The 23411-nt window shown below is 38.9% G+C and overlaps 2 protein-coding genes across 13 annotated transcripts in view; one reads left to right on the top strand and one right to left on the bottom strand.

Moving 5' to 3' along the window:
* Positions 1 to 2973, top strand: part of Flo1 (flotillin-1) — a 64127-nt gene extending 61154 nt beyond the window's left edge. For all 8 annotated transcript variants that reach the window (XM_076200464.1, XM_076200460.1, XM_076200461.1 and 5 more), the window contains one exon: positions 850 to 2973. In XM_076200464.1, the coding sequence (XP_076056579.1) occupies positions 850 to 867 (18 nt within the window). In that variant the 3' untranslated portion in view covers positions 868 to 2973. The remainder of the gene's footprint in view (positions 1 to 849) is intronic.
* LOC143034424 (uncharacterized) overlaps positions 1658 to 23411 on the bottom strand; it is a 39597-nt gene continuing 17843 nt past the window's right edge. For all 5 annotated transcript variants that reach the window (XM_076200454.1, XM_076200458.1, XM_076200456.1 and 2 more), the window contains 3 exons: positions 21279 to 21503; positions 18115 to 18223; positions 1658 to 15158 (listed from right to left, as the gene is read on the bottom strand). In XM_076200454.1, coding sequence (XP_076056569.1) covers positions 14998 to 15158; positions 18115 to 18223; positions 21279 to 21503 — 495 coding nt within the window. In that variant the 3' untranslated portion in view covers positions 1658 to 14997. The remainder of the gene's footprint in view (positions 15159 to 18114; positions 18224 to 21278; positions 21504 to 23411) is intronic.

Raw genomic sequence — 23411 nt, 5'->3', positions numbered from 1 at the left:
AATAATATCCAAACCATCCCAGTATTTCTCTGTCCCACCAAACTGGGACATTGACTGCACATTAGGAACTTTAGTGGTGCCCCTACAGACCAGAGCCACACATCATTTGTCTTTTAGAGTTTAAGATTTCTACTCTTAAAGGAATGGTAATACTTTTGTACTACTGCTGTCCCTCCTTTGTGCTGTTCTCCTAAACTTCTTCTTTTCCACTTCCTGATCCTCTTATGGTTGGTGGGAGTGTTGTAGAATGCTGCCACTATGTTCTCAAGCATGTTGTAGAAGAGGACTAAATGGAATAGCGAGGGAACTAGGGACCCTCCACTCTGTATTTTTCTCATATGGAATGCTAGGATTGTTAAAAAAAAAAGTGTGTGGTTAATTTTTTGTATTATTATAAGGTACCATTAGGTAAAAATGCACGCATCTACAAATACAAAACACAGCATCCTCATGTAAACATGAAGCTCTTGAGATCTTTGTTCAGAAGGCTGGGGTCACCTTTGATATACGAAAGTCGAAAGACATAGGATAGTCGAGGTTCTGGTTTGGTGTTGTTACGCCACAAACAGCCAATCACATGCATGCACGCTTTTATGTATAAGAATTTTGTGATTTAAGATGAGGTGTATTAAAGTTGTTTCCATTCAGAAATGTCCTTCAGCATTGTTAATCCAAATTACTTAATTGCTTGCAACATGAACTTTCTAATCAGTGGGGCAGTGTCTTCTTGAAATAATTAATAGATAATCTACATGGATACTACATTTAAAGAAATTGAGGGGTACATTTATCCTCGATTTTATATATTACTGGAATTAAGTTGTGTAAATGGTGAATCTTTTATTTCAGTCCCTACGAACATTATAAGCTCAGGAGGACCATGCTGGTGGAAAAGTTGACACCACCAATTTGGACTACACATCGAGGAATGACATCATGACATCGTAATCTCTCGTAATATTAAATTAACTTTTAGAGAACTAGTTTCTCTTTGTATATAGATCTTACAAATTGTATTTAGGTATTTTATGATATACCTTTGCAGTGCCTTTATATAATAAGAGGCATATTGCAAGACTTAAACATTGAGACATTTAATATCCCAAATTGCTGTGTGGCAATCTTCTCCCCTCAAACCTGGTGGTATATGTAGCAGATTTTGTTCACATTATGCTAGATAATGTCCTTCAGTTAAAGGATAGACTCGAGATAGAATGAGACCTCAATCGACAGGGACCATTTTGTTTCATCTTCACAGCAGAAGAATGTGATCTTGCATTGTCCTGAACAAGATTTATGAATGGCTTGATTGGGTTGAAGGGGTTCAAGTATTGTGTGTTGTATTAAGCTAAGTGTAAAATGTAGTTTGTTGTTCACAAATGAGTACTCGTGCTCTGTCTGGCAGGTTGTTGGAACATTACAATTTGTATTTACACTCCACCTTGCAGGCGGAACCATGAAATTCACAAATAATGATTCTCTGTAAAAAGGAGCCTCTTCCCATAGGTCGAAAGGTATAGGAGTACATTTTACTACTTGATGAAGACATTAAAAGCGTATGTTGCCATAGGAACTGTAGTTGACCAGGGGTGCATTAATCCTAAGTTCTCTTCTAGGCCAGTGAAGTAGAAGTATTCATATTCGGTAGTTATTACACACACACACACACACACACACACACACACACACACACACACACTTGCTTATAAAAAATGCTGCCATATATTTTTAGATATTTTTGTTTACTTGATATATTCTGCCAAAAAGAAATCTTTTGGTAGGATTTCTAATTGTATTAAATGGGGCTATATATAAAACTGATTGAAAACATATATAATCTTTACAGTTAAAATCAAAATACATAGAAATATACTTTGTAGGCATGGATGGTCATCAAAAGTAGGATGTGTTTGCATGAAGGATTGCATGAGAGCTTTCAGTGCAGCATGACTCCTTTGTAAACTTTGTTTATTAAGTCATGACCAGAAAGAAACAACTCGTCAGGCTTTTTATGTTGTGGAATATAGATTATGTTTTGTTCATATGTTATATCATGTATAGGTTTAATAGTTGTATGTAAAATGCATTTATTGTTAGGTTTAAGGGAAGTAATTACTTTAATCTTGAATGATGTTGGATACTCTTCATATTTCACATTACTTTGGAAGATTTAAACAATATTTTGCTAAGGGTTGAACCAGGCTGAGTATTGAAAGGAATTCTATCTGTTTAGATCTGTGTATTGTAGAAGGGAAGAAGTTGCTCTGCAACATGTGCCCTGAAAGGCAGGGTAAGATGGCAAAAATCATACAGGGGAAATGGTACTTTGTCATTGAAGTACCATACTACATTTGAAGGTACTTCATTTGAAATGTGTGTAGAGTAGATCTGCAATGCAGAAGAGGTTAGACTCCATTAGTGTGACTTGGTATGTGAAGTATGAAAACCTGAGTAGCACTGTCAAGTGTCTGGTAATGACCTAGGAACTCGAGTTGGTATCAATGTGTGAGGAGAGGTTCTAGAAAACTTTTGAAAGATAGTGGCATATTTCTAAAAATGAATGTAGCTTGGGCATGGTTGTTATGAGAGAGAGACCCCCCCCCCCCTAATCTTACCCTCCCTTGAAAAAAAGAAAGAAAAAAAAAGTGTCCTTATTGTCCATTCTGTCCCATCCTGCATTAACTGAAAATGCCACAGTGGAACTACTATACTGCAGAAAGAATTGTGGTTAACTCAGTGTAAGGAGAGATTGTCCCTAAAAACTTGCATAGTTTATGGTTAGTCCCAAAAGTTCTTAAACCTAGAGGGACCTGTATCAAGTCTCTTAGTCAGTCTTTAGGAACCAGGGAAAGTCCAATTTAGCAGTTATTATAGAACTAGTTGATTTTAATACTACAGAAAAAAGATTTTGCATGTTGAACGGTTCCTTGCTGTATGATTTCTACAAGATCAATTAAATGCCTTTAAGAGCAACACTTGGTTTTAAATTTCTAAACTAGTTATTGCCCTCTATTTTGACCCTATATGATGTTGGCAGGGACCAACAATGGACACCTGTAAGTGGTCACATAAGATGCATGTTGGAGAGTTGTTTCTTTATTACTTATCTTCAAAACCAGTCAACATCTTCATCTCTACCTGGAGGTGTTGCCTTAAGAGGCTGACAATTGGTTTTTGGACCAGGCCCAAGATATATACAGATATACATCTCACTCAGACTGTATATCGTCCTCTTGATGTCTCAAATTCATTTGTATTTCATCTCATTTTCTCAACTTCAGTTGCATTTCCTCCACCTTTTTACACAAAAGAAAGCTGACCATTAGTGATTGGTGACTGTTCCCTACCTGCTATAGAAATTTCCCAAACTAAAACAACACAGATCCAGTGTTCCTTCCCAGAGAGACATGTATAGGAAGGCCTAATTACCATTGCCAGTCACTGTAAAGGTGAAGGTTTCCTGTGAGTGAAGTCTGAGGCAATAATAATAATTACTATTATTAATTATTATTGTTAAGATGTTAGCTTCCTATCTTGTACAACCAGTAACATAACAGACTGGATTTTTACATTTTTTGTATAATTTTTGCCCACAACTTACTGTGCCATGTCATTTGCTTATTGCTTTGGCATGGAGTAGTTTAGTTTGAAGATGAATTATACTTTGTACAAATGAGAGTGAAATATATCTTTCCCACTTCATTCTACATTAGGCTTGCAGTATTAATATAGTGTTGCAAAGACAATTTACTCTTAATGGATTTATTATTGCTGAAAGTACCACCAGCATTAGTGTAAGGTAGCCATCCTTTCTTTCTTTTTATTATGCCTTGTAACCTCATACAAGGTAATGGCTTGGAAGTTTGAAAAAATATATGTATATCTCTATGGAGTTGGAACTCTTAATCTACTCACGGAAACAGTGGCTGAATGACAGAAAATGCAGTCTTTCAAAATTCCCCCCCCCCCCCCAATCTCCTAGTTAGACTTTTAAGAATTTGTACTTATGCCAGTATCTTAAAGATAAGTCAAACCAAAACCTTGCAGATGTATCTACTAGCCATGGCAATATGTCATACTGAATGTTGGTGATTGTGTAAAAATCTGGTGTTTTAAAGGATTTTATGGTATGGTTGTAACTATCATGATTATGCACAAAAACTGTAAATGGAATCTTTTTAGTCAGAAATTAGTTGTCAGTCCATGGAAATATAAGCAGTTCTCACAAATATAACCTGGCAACCTTGCTAATGCATGTAAAACAAAGTTGTGCCTATCAGGTTATGCCCTATACCTTCTGAAAAACTACCCAAAAAATTAATCGTTTCCAGACCAACAAAAACAAGATCAAGAGTTCCAACTCTACAATGGTCTTGACTCAATGTACTGCCATTTTCCATGGTAAACAACTATATATTTTGTACAATACCACCTGACATGCTCTTACAAGACCAAAGATATTTTTCCTCTTTCTTTCCTTCTTTCTTTCTTTTTTTTTCCATGATAGTGAATGTAAAGATATTAATGTCCGTATAGGTATGCTCATGTTGAAAGTTATTCAGGAACCAATTACAAGTTCCAGTGTCCACAGGATCAGACTGTATTTAGATTGATGAAAAATACTTGTGTAACTGGTGTCAGAATATGCTAGTCAGTGCTGAAGTTTGCTAAGCTGTTTTCTTTGTTAAAAAAAAACGTGTATAGTAGCAATAGACAATGTAGATAAAAGGTAGGCCCTCCTGCACTTCAAACTCTATAGCTACTTCTACATTGGATTATTTGTTTTTTCTCCTTTCTTTCTTTTTTCTTTCCCAAGTTATGCTTAGGCTTTTGCTGAGTTAAGCTCTCCTGTATGCAAGAGGGAATTTTTTGAGCTTGTTTTGCTACATGTCATCAAGTTGGTTGTTTGATGTTCATTGGCCATAGCAAGTGGTGATTTTGGATTTCTTTGTTGAATCTAATGAAGATGGATTATTAAGTGATACATCCCACTCTATTTTTCTCCTGCCAAGAGTCAAAGAAAAGATTTGACATGGCCACCCCTCATACAAAGGGGAAAAGGCCACTGATATAATATAAATATATAAATAAAAAGCTTAAATTGTTCTTATGTATTTGCTGTGTGAAGTGAGATGCATTGTTAAGTACAACTATAGTCAGTGATGCCTAAAATTATTTTCTTGGTAAATAACCCTGTTCATTACCAGTATTCTTATCACTGCAGTCAAGTGTACTCAAAAAATTCTCTTCTCAGGGTGGCTCGTGACTTCACGATTTTGTAGTCTGAAAAAAAAAAAATACAAATACCCACAATGTTTTTGTAGTAAGGGTTTCCCAGCAGCTTAGTTAAAGTGCATACCACTTCCAGACCTGCAGCATTTCTTGTTTTGCACAAAGTTGATGCAGTTCTATGATATGGATAAAAAAAAAGTAGAAGCAAGACTTACCAACTCATTTTTATATTTAATCTGGTAATGTAATGTACAACTGCAAACTTAATTTTCTCCTGTCCAATTATATATTCAATCAGTAAATAGAAGTGTTTGAATTTAACCTTTTTAAAGATGTTTTGTTTTTATTAGGTGGTTGGGGTAGGGGGAGAAGAAGGTTACTACTGTTCTCATGTATTTCATCAGTGATTAAGTGGAGAAAAGTTACAAGGGATAAAGAATCATCCTCTATTTTACCTCATGTGAAGGCAAGGCATGGATGTAAGCCTTGACTGCTTCCCTCCTATGAAGGGGGAGAGGCCAATGTCATAGATATAGCAATGTCAAGACAAAACTCTGGGAAAACTTCAACCAGAACCCTAATAACAGTATTCCACTACAGAGTTTATTTGCAGAAAATGGGCTAACTCCATATACACACTTGGATATCCACTGCATCTTGATATCACTAAAATGTCTACTGTCCCAGGAGCATGTGCAGAACCTGCTCTTGATACAGTAGACTGGAAAGTGGTGGGTGGGAGTGGATATGTGCCTTTAGACAAGGCTATCTCCCTTGTAAAGGGTAAAAAAGCCCTTGTTATATAGATCAAGAGTACACTTCCCAACCCACATGGTTCATGATGAACAGACTCCAAATAGCTCCAACCAAATCTACAACCACACTCATCACCAACTGGACATTGGAACAAATACATACCCTGCTTCTATATCAACAACATTCATACCACATACACCCAAGATTCTTGGCATAACATACAATATATCAATGTCATTCAAACAACACATCACAAACATAAGGAACAACATTTGGACAAAACAAAGAAACTATTACTACAGTATACAAACAATGCATACACTCGGTGATGAATTCTGCAAGATCTGCATGGGCCCTTAACCCCTTCACTCCGGGCCAAAATCTTGCGGGCAGCATTAGCTGCCAGACGTGCGATGTTGCGTCATAATACTCGCATTATAAAAAATAAAGTTACTGCTGTATTGCTCGTTCTCTTTCACCCGTGAATTTTGATAACCATAGAAAATATGATGAAGCCAGTTTACAGAGTATGGGGGTCACGCAGGTATAACTACAATATATACAATCAAGACGCCGACATTGGCATCCTCGCGTACTCACTTGCTCCTCATGATGCCTACGTAGGCGTCATCGTATTGAAGGGGTTAATCTCACTAAGACACACCACAACACACTACAGACCATACAAAAGCCCCAAAGACAATTGCAGGCTGCACATATACAACACCTACAGACCATTTACACCATGAAACAAAAGTCCTCAGTCAGAGACCACCTTGACATGAGAGGCTCACAAACACTTGCCACAGCCTCCACAAACACAGCACACCCACCACAGTACATAGTAGAACACCCACACATTCCAAGAAACATCAAAACAATACCCAAATACCTATATCACCCACAGATACTCTCTTTTCTTCCTCTACAACCACCAGACACCAGCCTCCAGAACCATATCAGTTATCATATCACTCACTGCTCCATCAACAAACTGAGAGACAATACTGCATGCCAGACTCCCTGATATCCCTACCTCTGAATACTTTCTTCCCAAAAGGACAAGAGTTCATCTGGCCAGACTGGTGCAGCACCATCCAGCCCTTCTAAGCTACCAGAAGAGGCTAGATGACTGCATCACAAATAACTGTCCAGGATGCAACACTTCATCCTATACAACACATTATGGAAAACTACATTGTAGATAATCGTGCACATCAACAAAACAATATACACTATAAAAGATTTGTGGCAAAACTCCATTCCTCAGGGAGACAGGACTGCTCAGCCAGACTGAATAGGGAACAATAGTGACAACCCACTCTAGCCTTGGTAGGTAGTGGTAAACCTGCTACCTATACTGGGAACTGCTGACAAACTATTTCCCACAATGCCTAACTGAGACCCTTGGCTAGTTCCACCAATACATCGTTGCCTCACTTTAGCCACCAAAAAATGAATTGCCAAGTGAAGCCATCAAACAATTTCTTTTATCACCTATCTACCCTTTCAACAAATTTAAATATATACACCAATGGCCCCTGCATGTATGTTTCTGTTTGGATGTGTTGTTGGTGCAGGTGGTAGGTTCATGATTGAGTAGTATTTTGCAGGTGTTTTTTTTTTTTTTTGCATTCAATGACTTATGTTTGTGTGATGTAATGGGATGGGTAAATAGGGTTGAGGGCTCTTGTATTCCATGTGATGATCTATGGGGAGGATTTTTGTTTCTGTATGCAGATGTCCTATAACTATTCTCAAATCTTCATTTTGTTTTGTTTGTAGGGTGTGTTTTCTTGACAGTTGGGAACCTTGCTGCGGAAGCAATGTTGAGTGTGGTTCTAATGAACTGTTTGCAAATTGATCAGTTTCCATCTGGTGTCAAAGTGTATTCCAGGTAAATTTGCTCATCTCTTTTTACTATCTTGTCTGCATCTAGTGATATTCTATAATGTCACAACATCTGTTATTCTGAAATATTTGCCATTTTGCTACAACTATTCTGTTAGGACAGCTTAGTATTTCAGCCCCTTTTCTGTTTCTATAAGGTCCATAGGTTTATCTTCCTCATCTCTATTTTTCCTTATTCATTAATAGGTAAAAGGTGCAGATAGATAGATCTTAACAGAAGGGGAAGGTACATACATATACCAAAGGCTTTTTCCTCCTTACAAGGGAGGTAGACAAAAAGAAAAAGGCATAAAAACCATTCCCACCCATTCCATCCCTAATACACTCCACTCCCCTCCACCCTCCCTCTCATCTTGGCGCCTGGATGACGGGTCATCCCTGCATCATGTCCACTGCCCTGGGTCAGAGGCAGTGTCGCAAGACACAGCACATCCACAGCAATGCCGCTTCATTAAATCGGCGACCCCTCTGTCCCCTCTCTGTGGATGGAGTATTTTAGAGACCTGTTAAATGTGAGGGAGGGTTTTGTGGTAACAGTGGGAGGCACTGAGAAAATGACAGTGATGGGAGAGGAAAATGGAGAAATGAAAAAAAAGATGAGGTGCAAGTAGCTCTGGAAATGACAACAGGTAAGACACCTGGCTTAGAAGGGAGTCATGTGGAGTGTCTGAAGAAAGGAAGTACAGTAATAGTGGACTGACTAGTGAGGTTATTTATTGTGTGTCCCCGTATAGTTCCTCTTTACAAGGGTAAAGGGGACAACTGTGAATGTAGCAGTTTCAGAGTGATCAGTTTGTTGTGTGTAGTGGGGAAGGCTTATGGGGGTTTTAATTGAGAGGATTAGAAAAGGAAAAGAGAGTAATTGGTTAGGTGTTGTGTGGATCAGATTTTTGTGGTAAAGCCGATATGTGAGGAAGCTTTAGCAAAAGGTAAGGATGTTTTTTGGGCCTTTATGGATTTGGAAAAGATTTAATGATGGGGTAGACAGGAAGCCACTGTGGGAGGTTTTGCAGATATATGAGATTGGAGGAAAGCTGTTAAGGGTAGTTAAGAGTTTTTATGAGATTAGAAGAGCCTGTGTTAAAATGGGAAATGGACAGAATGAGTGGTTTGAGAAAAAGGTGGGACTGCATCAAGGATGTTTCATGTCACCATAGCTGTTGAATGTGTACATGGATGAGATGGTGCAGGAAGTAATGGGCAGGGAACTGGAGATGGTTAAAGAAAATGGAGAAAACTGGGAGGTGAGTCAATTGTTGTTTGCTGATGACACTGTGCTTGTGGCAGTCCTGACCTGTCCCAAGACTTTTTGACCCATGAGGCCCCCCCAAGGGAATCACTTGTGGGCCCAGCTGCATGACTCACACAAAGCTTCTTTAAGGAAACATGTGCAGTACCAGCATCAGCCCAGCAATGATTAACGTGTGCACTGTCTGGCCACATGAGCCACTCAAGTGGTTCTTTGAGGTAATGCACATGCAGTACCAGCCATACTACATCTTGATGAGATCAGCGGCCTGAGAACATTTTGCGTTCAACTTCCCAGGCATCGACTTTGACCTTGCACCATTTAAGAGCACAGGTCATGACCTGACCTTTTGTTCACCCTGGAGCATCACTCTGCGAGCCTAGCTCAATGCCTCCATTACAGTCTTCCACCATAAGTAGACCACCTTGGGACATGACTTGAAATGCACAGTTGTCACCTCCTTTGCCATCTATTCTCTACCCCCCCTCCCACCTTTCTTGCACTCAACATCTAACAAAAAAGAAAAAAAAAAAAAAAAAAAGTGTTTGCATTCTAGCCAGCATAACATTTGGCTGCCCAATGTGGGGCCAGGACTAACTCATATGTGATAGAAGAAAGTTGAAGGTAAATGTGGGTAAAGGCATGGTGATGAGATGTACAAGGGTAGAGGATGGTAGTGAGTTGGGAAAAGTCTAGAAGGAGAGGGCTGGAGGAAATAGATAGCTTTAGGTGTTTGGGGTTGCATGTGACAGGAAAGGAAAGAGTGGAAGTAGAGGTAAATTGTAGATTGAGAGAAGTACATGCCTTGGGGGATATTAGAAAGTATTATGAGAAATAGACACTTGGGAATGGATGCAAAGAGGAGATTGTATTTACCTAATTGTAGTGTACATGAAAGGAGCAATGCTTGTTGGGGCCCATCTCCTATTTTATAATATACCTAAACTCAAATTTGTGTATGGTTCCAACTTTGATTTCCAATTATCATATTTAGATTTGAACTCTTGTATTGTTTGAGCTATATCACCCAAGCTATTCCACATATTTATATCTATCTGACCTGAATACTGTAATTATGTCACCTCTTTCTCTTTGATCTTTCAAAGTTGGCAGACCTAGTAATTTTAGTCTTTCCTCATATGGTTTATCTGCCAGGCTGGGGACCAGTTTGGTTGCTGCTCTTTGTATTCTCTCGATCTTGCTTATATCTTTCACTCAGTGTGGGGACCATACTACTGATGCATATTCTGGTCTTGGTAGTAATGTCATAGGACAAAATGTCGCAATGGGATGTAATGACAGTGGAGGACAAAGATCACGATGGGAAGTAATGATAGTGGAGAACAAAATATCACGATAGGATGTAATGATAATGGAGGAGAAAATATCATGGTAGGATATAATGTCAGTGAAGGACAAAATATAATTTTAGGGAAGGGATACCAGACAGAATGTCAATGAAGGCCAAAATATCAAGATAGGATGTAATGACAGTGGAAGACAATAGATCACGATGGGATGTAATTATAGTGGAGGAAAAAATATCACTGGAGGACAAAATATAATTTTAGAAAGGGATGCCGGACATAATGTCACTGAATGACGGGAGGCCGGCGTGCATCACAGTGACGTAGGGGGACAAAATATACAAAAGAGATCGGATGACCGTGATGGGGGAAATGTTAATTTTGATAGGAGATATGTTAATGAGGCATTGAATGTCAATGAAGGACCAAATAATAATATAGAGCAAGGTATAAATAAAAAACAAAATGATAATGTAAGACATGATATTGAAACTCAAAATGCGTCAAAAAGAACTAATCACGAGTTTCTTAAAACCATGTACTTTAATGCTCGTAGTACTAGGAACAAATTTCAAGAAATACAGGCGTATGTCAAAAGCGAAAATCTCGATATGATAGGAATAACTGAGACATGGTTAAATGGTACAGAGTTCGAAGCTTAATTTAATATTGCGGGATTTAAACACTTTCATCAGGATAGAAACCACAAGAAAGGTGGGGGTGTTCTATTGTACGTTAAAAACAATGTTCATGCTTGTGTTTTAGAGAAAGTGAAACAGGATGCATATGATAGTTTGTGGGTTGAGTTAACCCAAACAAATGGACAAAAAATGAATATAGGTGTAATATATAGGCCAAAGACATTATCATTAGCAGACGACAAACTGTTATTTCAAGAACTCTCTAGTTTCTGCAACCGGGATTTATTGATAATGGGTGATTTCAATTTTACTGACATTGATTGGATGACCCTTGAACATGGCCATATAGGTAGTCGCTTGATTGATTTTCTAGGTGACAATTACTTAATTCAGCATGTAAAAGAGCCCACAAGATATGGAAACTTACTCGATCTTTTGATCACTAGCCGCGAAAGCATGGTAACTGATGTAGAAGTCGGTGAATCTGTTGCAAATAGCAATCACAACTTAGTTAGATTCAAACTCCTAAACAATTTTAGAATAGATGCTTGTGTTTCTAAAATACCCGATTTCAGTAAAGCTCAGTTCATAGGACTACGTCAGGAGCTTCAGCTTACAGATTGGGAGGCAAAATTAAACAAAAGACGAAAGACCTGTAGATCAGATGTGGGAAATATTTCAAAATACGCTCACTAAGATGATTCAAACTTACATTCCTTTTAAGGACAGACGTCCCCCAAATCAGGCTCGCCCAAAGTGGCTCGACAAAGAAACTGAAAAAAGTATTGCTAAAAAGAGACAGGCTTATAAGAAATATAAGTGCTCGGGTGCATCTAATGACTATGAAAGTTATGTATCATTACAGAGAGATTTAAAAAAGACAATAAGAAATAGAAAATGACAATACGAAATGAACATCGCTGATAAATCCAAAGAGAATCCCAAAGAATTCTATAGTTACATTAGAGATAAAAAGGTTGTTAGGAATCACATTGGTCCACTATTATCTGCTGACTGTCAACTTGAATATTCAAATGAAGGAATGTGTAATATCTTAAACAATTATTTTAGCTCGGTATTCGTAAACAAAACACCTCAAAGTGAATTCCAAACTGAAACCTGTGAAAAGTCTAGGGTAAACTTACTACGGTAAATATAACAAAAGAAAAAATTAAAAGGTGTATAGACAAACTCAAAGTTAATAAAACACCAGGGCCTGACGGTTGGCATCCAAGAATCTTAAAGGAAATGAAAAATGAGATTGTTGTTCCATTAGAAAATATTTTCAAGAAATCCATCATATCCGGAGATGTCCCAAGAGAATGGAAGCTAGCTAACGTTACTCCCATATTCAAAAAAGGTGACAAAAAAGAAGCCAAATAACTATAGGCCTATAAGTTTGACTTCAATCGTAGGAAAAATAATGGAAACTATCATCAGAGATGCTATCGAACATCATTTAGAAAGTAACCGTTTGATAAATGATAGCCAGCATGGTTTCAGACAAAAACGTTCTTGCGTGACTAACTTACTCAAATTCTACAACACAGAAATCTCGAATTATGACAAAAGAAACAATATAGATTTAATATATCTAGACTTTGCAAAAGCTTTTGATACCGTCCCACACGAAAGACTACTTACAAATTAGCTTTACACGGAATAAGTGGTAGCCTATTAGGTTGGACTAGTAATTGGTTGAATGGTCGAAAACAGAGAGTTGTTTTAAATGGAAAAACTTCTAGATCGAAAAATGTTACAAGTGGAGTTCCTCAGGGTTCCGTTCTTGGGCTACTGTTTCCAAATTTGCTGATGATACAAAACTGTGCGGAGTGGCAAATGATCACTCAAACCAATTAGATATTCAAGAAGATTTAGATCAATTACAGCAATGGTCTGAAAAGTGGCTAATGAAATTTAACACAAGTAAATGCAAGGTAATGCACATAGGTAAAAATAACAGTAAGTACGATTACAAGTTATTTGGAAATTCGTTAACAAAAGTGGATAGTGAAAAAGATCTCGGCGTAATTATCAGTAACGACCTCAAATCATCCAAGCAGTGTATTTCAGCCTCTGAGAAAGCAAATAAGATTCTGGGACTGATTGCACGATCTTTTGATTTCAAAAGTCCATCACTTATTAACAAGCTATATAAATCGTTAGTTCGTCCACATTTGGAATATGCTGTTTCCGTATGGTCACCGAATCTCATTAAAGACATTGACAGACTGGAAAAAGTACAACGCCGAGCCACAAAACTGATTCCAAATATAAAAAATTAATCATACAAAAATCGACTAAAACATATGAATCTGTTTTCCCTAAAAAAGCGTAGACTCAGAAGTGACTTGATATAGGTCTTTAAGATTTTAAAGGGAATTGATAACATCAAAAGTGACAAAATTTTCACATTGAATGAGAATCAGACAAGAAACAATGGTCTCAAACTGTCCGGAAATAGATTCAATTTGGAAGTAGGTAGAAACAACTTTGCCAACCGTGTAGTTAATGAATGGAATAAACTTCCTGCACAGGTAGTGCAATGTAGTTCAGTTCGAAGCTTTAAGAATCATTTAGATAAATACCTAAGTAAGATGCTGTAATGATTATAATTTATCTTACATTATTTGTTTTTGTTTTGTTATCATTTGTCTGTCTGATTTTCATTTATTATTAGTTATATGTCAATTTATTATTATTTACTATTTACTTGTTTGTTTATTATTTAACTATACCTATGCATTTATTTATGTATTTTATTTGTTATTTACATTATTATAGTTTTTATTTATTATTTTATTATTAATATGATTTTGTTTTTCACATCCGACCTAGATATGGATCAAAAGGTCTCCTGCTGGCATGCTCCGCCTTTGTAATCCTTTGTAATCAGGGTTTTCATGTTTTCTTTTCATCATCTCTTCATCCATATAATGGAGCACCACTTTAATCATCTGCTGTAGTCCATATGTCTCACAATCCTGCTGATATGTCTGTCAGGTAATAGGTTGTCTTTTATCAACACTCCCAAATCTTTCTCCTCTTTCGCTTTTGTAATTGGTTTGCTTCCCAAGGAATAGTTTAAGGATGGACTATTGCCATTATTGCCCATTTCCAGTACTTTGCATTTCTTTGTATTGAACTTCATTTCCCACTCTTGGGCCCATACAAAAATAGTATCTAGATCTTTTTGCAATATTCTACCGTCCTCTTCATTTTTCACTCATCTCGTAATTTTTGCATTATCAGCAAATATGTTGGCACAGCTTGTTTTTCCTTCCAACGTACATATACCAAAGGCTTTTTCCCCCTATATGGGGGGTAGCCAAAAAGAAAAAGGCATAGAAACCACTCCCACCCATTCCATTTCCTATATATTCCACTCCCCTCCACCCTCCTCCCTCCCTCTTATCTTGGCACCTCCTGGATGACGGGTCATTATTGGTGCAAACACAGAACCTTGAGTGGAGTTCCACAAGGTTCTGTGTTTGCACCAATAATGTTGTTTGTCTATTTTAATGACATGTTGGAAGGAACAACAAGCTATGCCAACATCTTGTAAAAAAAAAAATATATATATGTATGTCTAATTGTATTTAATATTGTTGAATAAACCTATAATAAAAAAAAAAAAAAAAAGGTTCATTCTATCAAACAAGTCTGCATGTTAAGTTGAAAAGAGTTTGATGACATAAGTTTCAAGTATAAATGAAACCTCCACATTCAATTCTAATTCTCCAAGGGAATTTTTAAAATTCTAAAAGCTTCAATTTTAAAGGAATTTACCAAGTTTCCAAAGTAATTTTTTATCAATTGCAAACATCACCCATAAACAGTAAATGTGGTATGCAGTTTCATACTGTATTTTTTAACATGTATACAAACTGGGATCAGACATTTAGTTATTCTTAATGGTAGTCTTGATCCAGTCCATGTAATCAGTCACGTTGGTGTAGACACCGCCAATTCCAACCTCACCGCAGCCAATGCCAAATGATGTCACACCTAACACTGTCCAGTATCCATTTCTTTTGCACAGCAATGGTCCACCAGAATCTCCTGTGAAAAGAGTCAGTGAATTGAAAATCATATACTTTATATAACAAGGGAAAGAGATGACCCTTCATCCAAAAAGAGCTCAGATGAGAGGAAGGAAAGGGTGGTGGATGGGACCAAGTACATGCTTGTTGATATGGTCATCTCCCTAATAATGGTTAAAAAAAGCCCATGATATATAGACATACCAAGGCCACCCCCCCCCCCACTCCCCACCCCTTACACATAGGATGGCTGAGCAAATACACACACACCCAAAAACCTACTCACCCATCTCAGCCTGCAATATCATTGTACTATGACACTGGATTTATGTAGCATACTGACAGTCCTTTCAGATTATATACAATGCAGTGATGCTTCACCACCACAGGGCTCAACAGATGAAATTGGTTTATTATTTTATACAAAGAAGGTTGTAGAAGAGAAGAAGCGAGCTTTCACAGATTGGTTACAAAAGAGGACAGGGGAGTCATATGAGACGTACAAAGAAAAGAAAAGAGAAGTAAAGCAAAAGGTAAAGGAGGCAAAGAGGAGAGCAGATGTGAAATGGGGTAGGAGTATGACAGAAAATTTTGAAAGTAATAAAAAGATGTTTTGGAAAGAAATTAAGAGAGGAAGAGGAGGCGAATCAAGTAGGGAAGAAAAGGTAAAAGGTACAGATGGAGAGATGATAATGGAAGAGATGGCAGTGAGGGGAAGATGGGCAGAATATTTTAGGGAGTTGCTGAATGTGAAGGAAGATAGGGAAGGAAAGATAGCTGCAGTGGGAAATGCGAAGAAAATGAGAGTGATGAGTGAGGAGAATGGAGGAGAAATAAGGAAGGATGAGGTGAAGGCAGTTGTAAAGATGATGAAAGCAGGTAAGGCACCTGGTCTGGATGGATGTCATGCACAATGTCTGAAAAAGGGAGGTTCAGTGATGGTGGACTGGTTGGTGAGGTTATTTAATGTTTGCTGGAGAGAGGGTAGAGTACCGGAGGACTGGAGAAGTGCCTGTATAGTTCCTCTTTACAAGGGAAAAGGGGACAAGTGTGAATGTAGTAATTTCAGAGGGATTAGCCTGTTGAGTGTAGTAGGGAAGGCTTATGGGAGGATCTTAATTGAGAGGATTAGGAGAGGAACAGAAGGAGTAATTGGTGAGGAACAGTGTGGATTTAGGACGGGTAGAGGTTGTGTAGATCAGATCTTTGTGGCAAAAAACAGATATGTGAGAAAGCTATAGGAAAGGGGAAGGATGTTTTTTGGGCTTTTATGGATCTGGAAAAAGCTTATGATAGGGTAGACAGAAAGGCACTGTGGGAGGTTATGCAGATTTATGGGATAGGAGGAAAGCTTTTGGGAGCTGTCAAGAGTTTTTATGAGAGTAGTAGAGCATGTGTTAGGATTAGAAATGGAGAGAGTGAGTGGTTTGAAGTAAAGGTGGGACTTCGTCAAGGATGCGTTATGTCGCCCTGGCTGTTCAACTTATACATGGATGGAGTGGTGCGAGAGGTGAATGCTAGGGTAGTGAGTCAGGGATTGGAGATGGTTAAAGAAAATGGAGAAAAGTGGGAGGTGAGCCAGCTGTTGTTTGTGGACGACACTGCGCTTGTGGCAGGGTCAGAGGAGGGATTGAGGAAGCTGGTGGCAGAGTTTGGGAGAGTATGTGATAGAAGAAAGCTAAAGATAAATGTGGGTAAAAGTAAGGTGATGAGATGTACAAGGGGTGAAAGTGGCAGTAGACTGGAAGTGAACATTAAGGGAGAGCGACTGGAGGAAGTGGATAGTTTTAGATACTTGGGTGCAAGTGTAGCAGGAAAAGGTAGAGTGAAGGTGGAGGTAGAATGTAGATTGAGAGAAACGAGTAAATGCCTTGGTGGTTTAAAGAGTGTAATGAGGAATAGACATTTGGGAATGGATGCGAAGAGGAGACTGTATGAAGGAGTGATTGTGCCAACAGCACTGTATGGGGCAGAAACGTGGAACATAAGAGAAGAAGAGAGAAGGAGTTTGAATGTGTTTGAGATGAGGTGTCTGAGAAGTATGGTGGGGGTTACTAGGCTGGATAGAGTGAGAAATGAGGAGGTGAGGAGGAGAACAGGGGTAAAAAAGGATTTGGGAGATAGGGTTGATGAAAGAATATTAGGATGGTTTGGACACATGGAAAGAATGAGTGAAGAAAGACTAGTAAAAGAGGTATGGAAGGCAGATGTGGAGGGAGTGAACATGAGGGGACGTCCTAGGATGAGGTGGATGGATGGGGTGAAGGGGGCTTTGGGGAAGAGGGGAATGTCTGTTGAGGAAGGAAGGGAGAGGACAGAAGACAGAGGTGAGTGGAGAATGGTTGTATATGGATGATGTGACTGCATGAGGAGGAATGGGTGGGGGGATGGGGGGGTGGGGTAGTATGTGTGAGTAAATTTTGACGCAGCCCGAAGGGATTTCTCCCCGTCCTCTCCTTATATGCAAAGGGGGACAGAGAGGGGGGGTCGCCGATTAAATGAAGCGGCCTTGCTGTGGATGTGCTGTGTCTTGCGACACTGCTTATGACCCAGGGCGGTGGGCAGGGTGCAGGGATGACCCGTCATCCAGGAGGTGCTCAGATGAGAGGAAGGGTGGGAGGGGTGTGGAGGGTATTTAGGGATGAAATGGGTGGGAGTGTTTTTATGCCTTTCCCTTTTTGGCTACCTCCCTTGGAAGGGGGAAAAAGCCTTGGTATATGTATGTATGTATGTATTTCATACATACATAGGACTAATGAGAGGTTTTACAAATTTTAGTCTGCTATATCTCTCCACTCATAAAGCACAAAATGACCAAAGGAATTTCATATTCATTTCACTGACAAGTTAAAAATATTCTATTTGATTGCTAGGTTGAGTAAGGCTGGAGAATTATGAATGAACATTGATTTTTCATGATATAATTGAAAATGTTGTTCATGGGTTAAGTAATTGAAATAACAGGGTAATGGTACCTGAACATGAATCAATTAATCCTTTCTTGTAGCCAGCACAAAACATCTTTTCACTTATTTTCTGCTCCTCATAAGCACGGACACAAACCTTTCGCTTCATCACAGGAACCTGGAACCAGGAAATATGTCACAATAGAAAGTGAAGCATCCACATAAGAACATAAGAATGAAGAAGACTGCAAGAGACCATAAGGCCCACACTAGGCAGTTCCATGTATATTACCACCTGTCATCCCCATCCATAAAGATGTCTAACCATTTCTTATAACAACCATTAGTTTTAGTGCTCACTACATAGTTACTAAGTGTATTCCATTTCTTGACCACCCTATTAGTAAACCAGTTCTTGCCTATTTCCTTCTTAAACATAAATGTGTCCAATTTACATTACTGAGAATCCTGCCCTGTTGTCTTAATATGATGACCTTGTATCACCCTTGATAAAACCTTTGATCCATTTGAACACCTCTTTAGATCACCCTACACTCAGCATCTTTCCAGAGAGTATAAGCTAAGGTGCCTAAGCCTCTCCTTGTAAGGTAAATTTCTGAGCCCAAGTATCATTTGGGTCATTCTCTTCTGTACTGATTCTAGTGAATTGATATCCATGCTATAGAACAGAGACCAAAAATGTACTGCATAGTCAAGGATCGGTCTAACACCAGATAGAGTTTGATAATTACCTCTGCACTTCTGTTCGTAACCATCCTAGCAATGAAACCTAATGCTCTGTTAGCTCTATTCCTGGAGCTAATGCACTTTCCTGGATTTAAGGTCAGGACTCACTAGAACTCCCAAGTCTCTCTTGCACTCAGTTTTCTCTAAAAATGTGTTATCTAAGCTATATCTGCTTTTGGGGTTGTGTAGCCCTATGTTTAACATGCTGCACTTTGAGATATTGAAGTCCATTTGCCATTTCACTGACCATGTGAACAATTTGTTAAGATCTTCCTGCAGAATCTCAGCATCTTCTACTGACCTAATTAGGCATCCTATTTTAGTGTTGTCCGCAAACTTACTAACATCACTATTAATCCCATTGTCCAAGTCATTTATATACATAATGAACAATAAGAGACCCAAAACTAAGCCTTGGGGAACTCCACTAGAAACACTCCCCATTAGGATTTTACACCATTTATGGTGACCCACTGTGTTCTATCACTGATCCAAGTTCTAATCTATCCAAACACTTTTCCTCCTATGCCATGGGCTTTGATTTTATTTAGTAGCCTTTGGTAGGGCACCTTGTCGAATGCTATGCTAAAGTCAAGGTAAATGACATCTAATTATTATTGTTATCTGATGCCTTGTATAAACTAGTGTATAAAGAAGATTAGTCGCACATGACACCCTTGGAGAACCCATGCTGTGAGTCACAAATCAAATTATGTCTCTCGATGCTCTGATTCTATTAGCTATTATTGATTCAAGCATTTTACCTATAATTGATGTCAAACTGATTGGCCTGTAGTTGCGTACAGACGAATTATCTCCCTTTTTGAAAACAGGAACAATGCCCGCCCCCAAGCAATAAGCACCAAACCAGTGCCTACCGACTTATTAGATATTTCCGTTAATTGGTCGCAGATTTCAAATTTACACTTTTCACTCTCGGAAATTTTTCGACTAGACCCGGGGATTTTGTAGCTTTAAGTCTATCAATCTGTTTGACTATTACTACCTTCCTAATGCTAATGTTAATCTACTTCCTTCATCCTCACTGAAAATCGGATCGCAGTCAGGTACAATATATAATATCTCCTTTGTAAACACAGAGAAAAAATATTTGTTAAATGGCTCACTCACATTTTTCCCTCCGATTCTATCATGACATTTTCGTCATTTTTAATTGGTCTTATCCTTTCCTTATTTTTTGTTCTGTAGAGATGAAAGAAGCCCTTTGGGTTGGATCTCGCTTGTCTGGCAACCTTAACTTCGTAGTCACATTTCCCTGTGCGCGTATTCTTACCAGTCTTGCCATATCGTTATATTTGGATCTAACGTGTGTTCCCAGTTTTTTTTTTTTTTTTTTTTCCTGGCCTAACATTCTCCTTTTATTCTCTCATGTTTTAACCTGTCATCCATTTGGGAGTATTTCTATTCGTATTGACACTTGTTTAATGTGGTACTCCTTAAGATTGGTCAGTGAAGGCCAACAAGAAAGTGGTAGAAAGGATATTAGTCACTGAAATCAATGTCATCTGTAGTCTCGGTAGTTTTTTGCAGGAGACCGCGACCCCCTGGAATCTGGCAACCGACAGTGTTCATTAAAATAGGTTAGTAATGAGCAGTGAGAGATAAGAGGGACAGGATTGAAACACTTTGAAGAAATGACAGATCCAAGAACTTAAGAGAGGACTTGAGAGACCTTTAAAGTATGTCACCTAATATCATGAGGTTTTAGTTTCATATAGTTATATTGCTCATATAGTGTGAAGAACAGGATTGATGAGTGCATCCTTCCCCAGCTTTTAGTGTTTTAAGGACTGGGACATCTCGCTATGATTAGGTAGGAGTCAGTGACCCTCGTTTGTGGAGAAATGTACTATAAGCTACATATACACACATACAATCCCCGGGATTCCCTCTTCAGCTCTGCTGGGGACGTCTGCGTATTGGGCAGCCTTGCCACTGCCGCCTACGGGGCTCAATCAAGCTTCATTCAACATTATACATTATTAAAAACAAATTTTATAACTAGGACCCATGGAAATACCTGCAGATATCATCCAGATTCCAAGTCAAGCTGAAAAGGATCTTTGAAATAATAATAATAATAATAATAATAATAATAATAAACGTAAAAGCCTCTGAAAGAACTTACGAAAGCCTGATAAACACCAAAAAACGTCGATAGATTTTGACAGACCCCGATAAACATATCAGTTATCAGCCCACAAATTTTCTTTAACAACCACGTATGCGTGTGTAATTGGCTCAGCATCTGCTTATGCATAACGACGTTCACACACTACATACGAATTCAAACACGATGCACTGAACGCATGCCCCTGTGGTACTGTTATCTAAACTCTCATTTAAGCAATTCTGAATATCTTCGTCTCAAAATCTGTGCGCATATCTTAAATGTAAACATTACCTAAGGAGACTTCTTATCTGATGCCGTTTGTTAAGATAACTTAGATTCGAGTTTTCCTTACCTGGGCCATCATGAGGACATCCGAGCCGAAAATGTGTGTCTCACGCTCTTTGCCCCAACCGACGATGGTGCATTTTTCTCCTTCCTGCACTGGATCAGAGACGGCAGGCAAGCACGCTGGCTTCATCCATTTGTTTACCCTCACTGCTCGCGGAAGACGGAGCAGGGCGATGTCGTTCTGGATGGTTCCGACGTCATAGTCTGGGTGCTTGAATGAGCGTTGCACCTGCGCAGGAGGATGTCATGTTACGGTTAATTTCCATCTCATCCGCCAAGGGTTTCGTTTTAATGTTATTTACTCCGTAATGATAATTCTTATCCTAAGATTTTCGATGGAGTGGGAGTTCTAATTACTATCCATGTATCTATATACCATTTTTTTACCCCTTATAAGGGAGGTAGCTAAGTCAAATGCAAGTACCCATTCCACGCCCATCCACCACACTTTCCTCCCTCTCATCTTAGCTCATGGATGATGGGTCATCCCTGTATCCCGCCAACTGCCCTAGGTAGCGAGACACAGCACATCCACAGCAAGGCCGCTTCACTTCATCGGCAACCCCTCCCCCTCTTTATCCCCTCATGCAGAAAAAAAGAAGACAGGGAGAAATCCCTTCGGGCTGCGTCAAAATATCATTCATACACAACTCCCTAACCCCTAGGTTTTATACATACATAGGTAAATATACATATACATAGATAAATATATATACTATAGGTTCCCATAACACCATCCCCTCCCTCTTTTGCATCACAGTTTCATCTAGACCAGTGGTTCTTAACCCCTGGGTCGCGACCCAAATTTTGGTCGCCCAGCCAATTTATTTGGTCGCTAATGGTTTGCAGAAAATAATTATTTTCCCACTACAAATATATTATAATTATATATTGTAATAATTAAAATACATGATGCCTAGTTTTAGGATTCTAAGCAGACCATGATTAAATAAAAACTCCAAAGCAGAAAATTTATTTGTAGGCTTGGGTCGCGATGCTTAATTTGTGTAAAATTTTGGGTCGCGATGCTTGATTTGTGCAAAATTTTGGGTCGCTGCCAAAAAAGGTTAAGAACCACTGATCTAGACACAGCCATCTCCTCTCACCCCTATCTCCTGTCTCCTACCTTCCTTGCTCAACAGATATTCCCCTCTTGCTTGATGCCCCTTTAACCCCATCTATCCATCACATCCTTGGTCGTCCCCTGAAGTTCACTCCCCGCACCTATGCCTTCCACACCTCTTTTACTAATCTTTCTTCACTCATTCTTTTCATGTGTCAAAACCATATCAATGCTCTTTCATCATCAGCCCTATCTGCCATCTCTTTTTCCACCCCAGCTCTCCTTCTCACCTCCTCATTTCTTACTCTATCCAACCTTGTAACCCATACCATACTTCGCAGACATTTCATCTCAAACACATTTAAGCTTTTCTTCTCTGCCTCTCTTAAATTCCAGGTTTCTGACACATACTGTGCCGTCGGCACAATCATCCATTTCCAAATGCCTATTTCTCGTAACACTTTTTAATCCCCCAAGGCATTTACTTCCTTCTTTCAGTCTACAATTTACTTCTACCTCCACTTCTCCTTTTCCTGCCACATGCGACTCCAAATACATGAAGTAATCCATTTCTTATAGCCTCTCTCCTTTGAAAATTATATTCAGCTTACTGCCACCCTTCCTCCTTGTACATTTCATCACCTTACTTTTACCCACATTTACCTTCAAATTTCTCCTATATCATACCTTCCCAAACTCTGTTACTAACTCTGTTACTAATTCCCTTAACCCCTCCTCTGACCCTGCCACAAGCGCATTGTCGTTAGCAAACAACAACTGACTCATCTCCCACTTCTCTCCATTTTCTTTAATTATCTCCAGTCCCCTTCCCATTTCCCTCACCTTTACTTCCCACACCACCCCATCCATGTATACATTAACAGTCATGGCGACATGACACATCCCTGTCACATTCCCACCTTTTCCATAAACCCTTCATTCTCTTCATATCCAATCCTAACACAGGCTCTACTACTCTCGTAAAGTCTTGACTGCCCTTAACAGCTTTCCCCCATCCCCATATATCTGCAAAACCTCCCACAGTCCCTTTCTACCCTGTCATAAGCCTTTTCC

This window comes from Oratosquilla oratoria, chromosome 17, assembly GCF_046742065.1.
Source record: "Oratosquilla oratoria isolate Oo_2021 chromosome 17, ASM4674206v1, whole genome shotgun sequence".
NCBI lineage: Eukaryota > Metazoa > Arthropoda > Malacostraca > Stomatopoda > Squillidae > Oratosquilla > Oratosquilla oratoria.
This window is presented reverse-complemented; position numbering and strand designations above follow the sequence as displayed.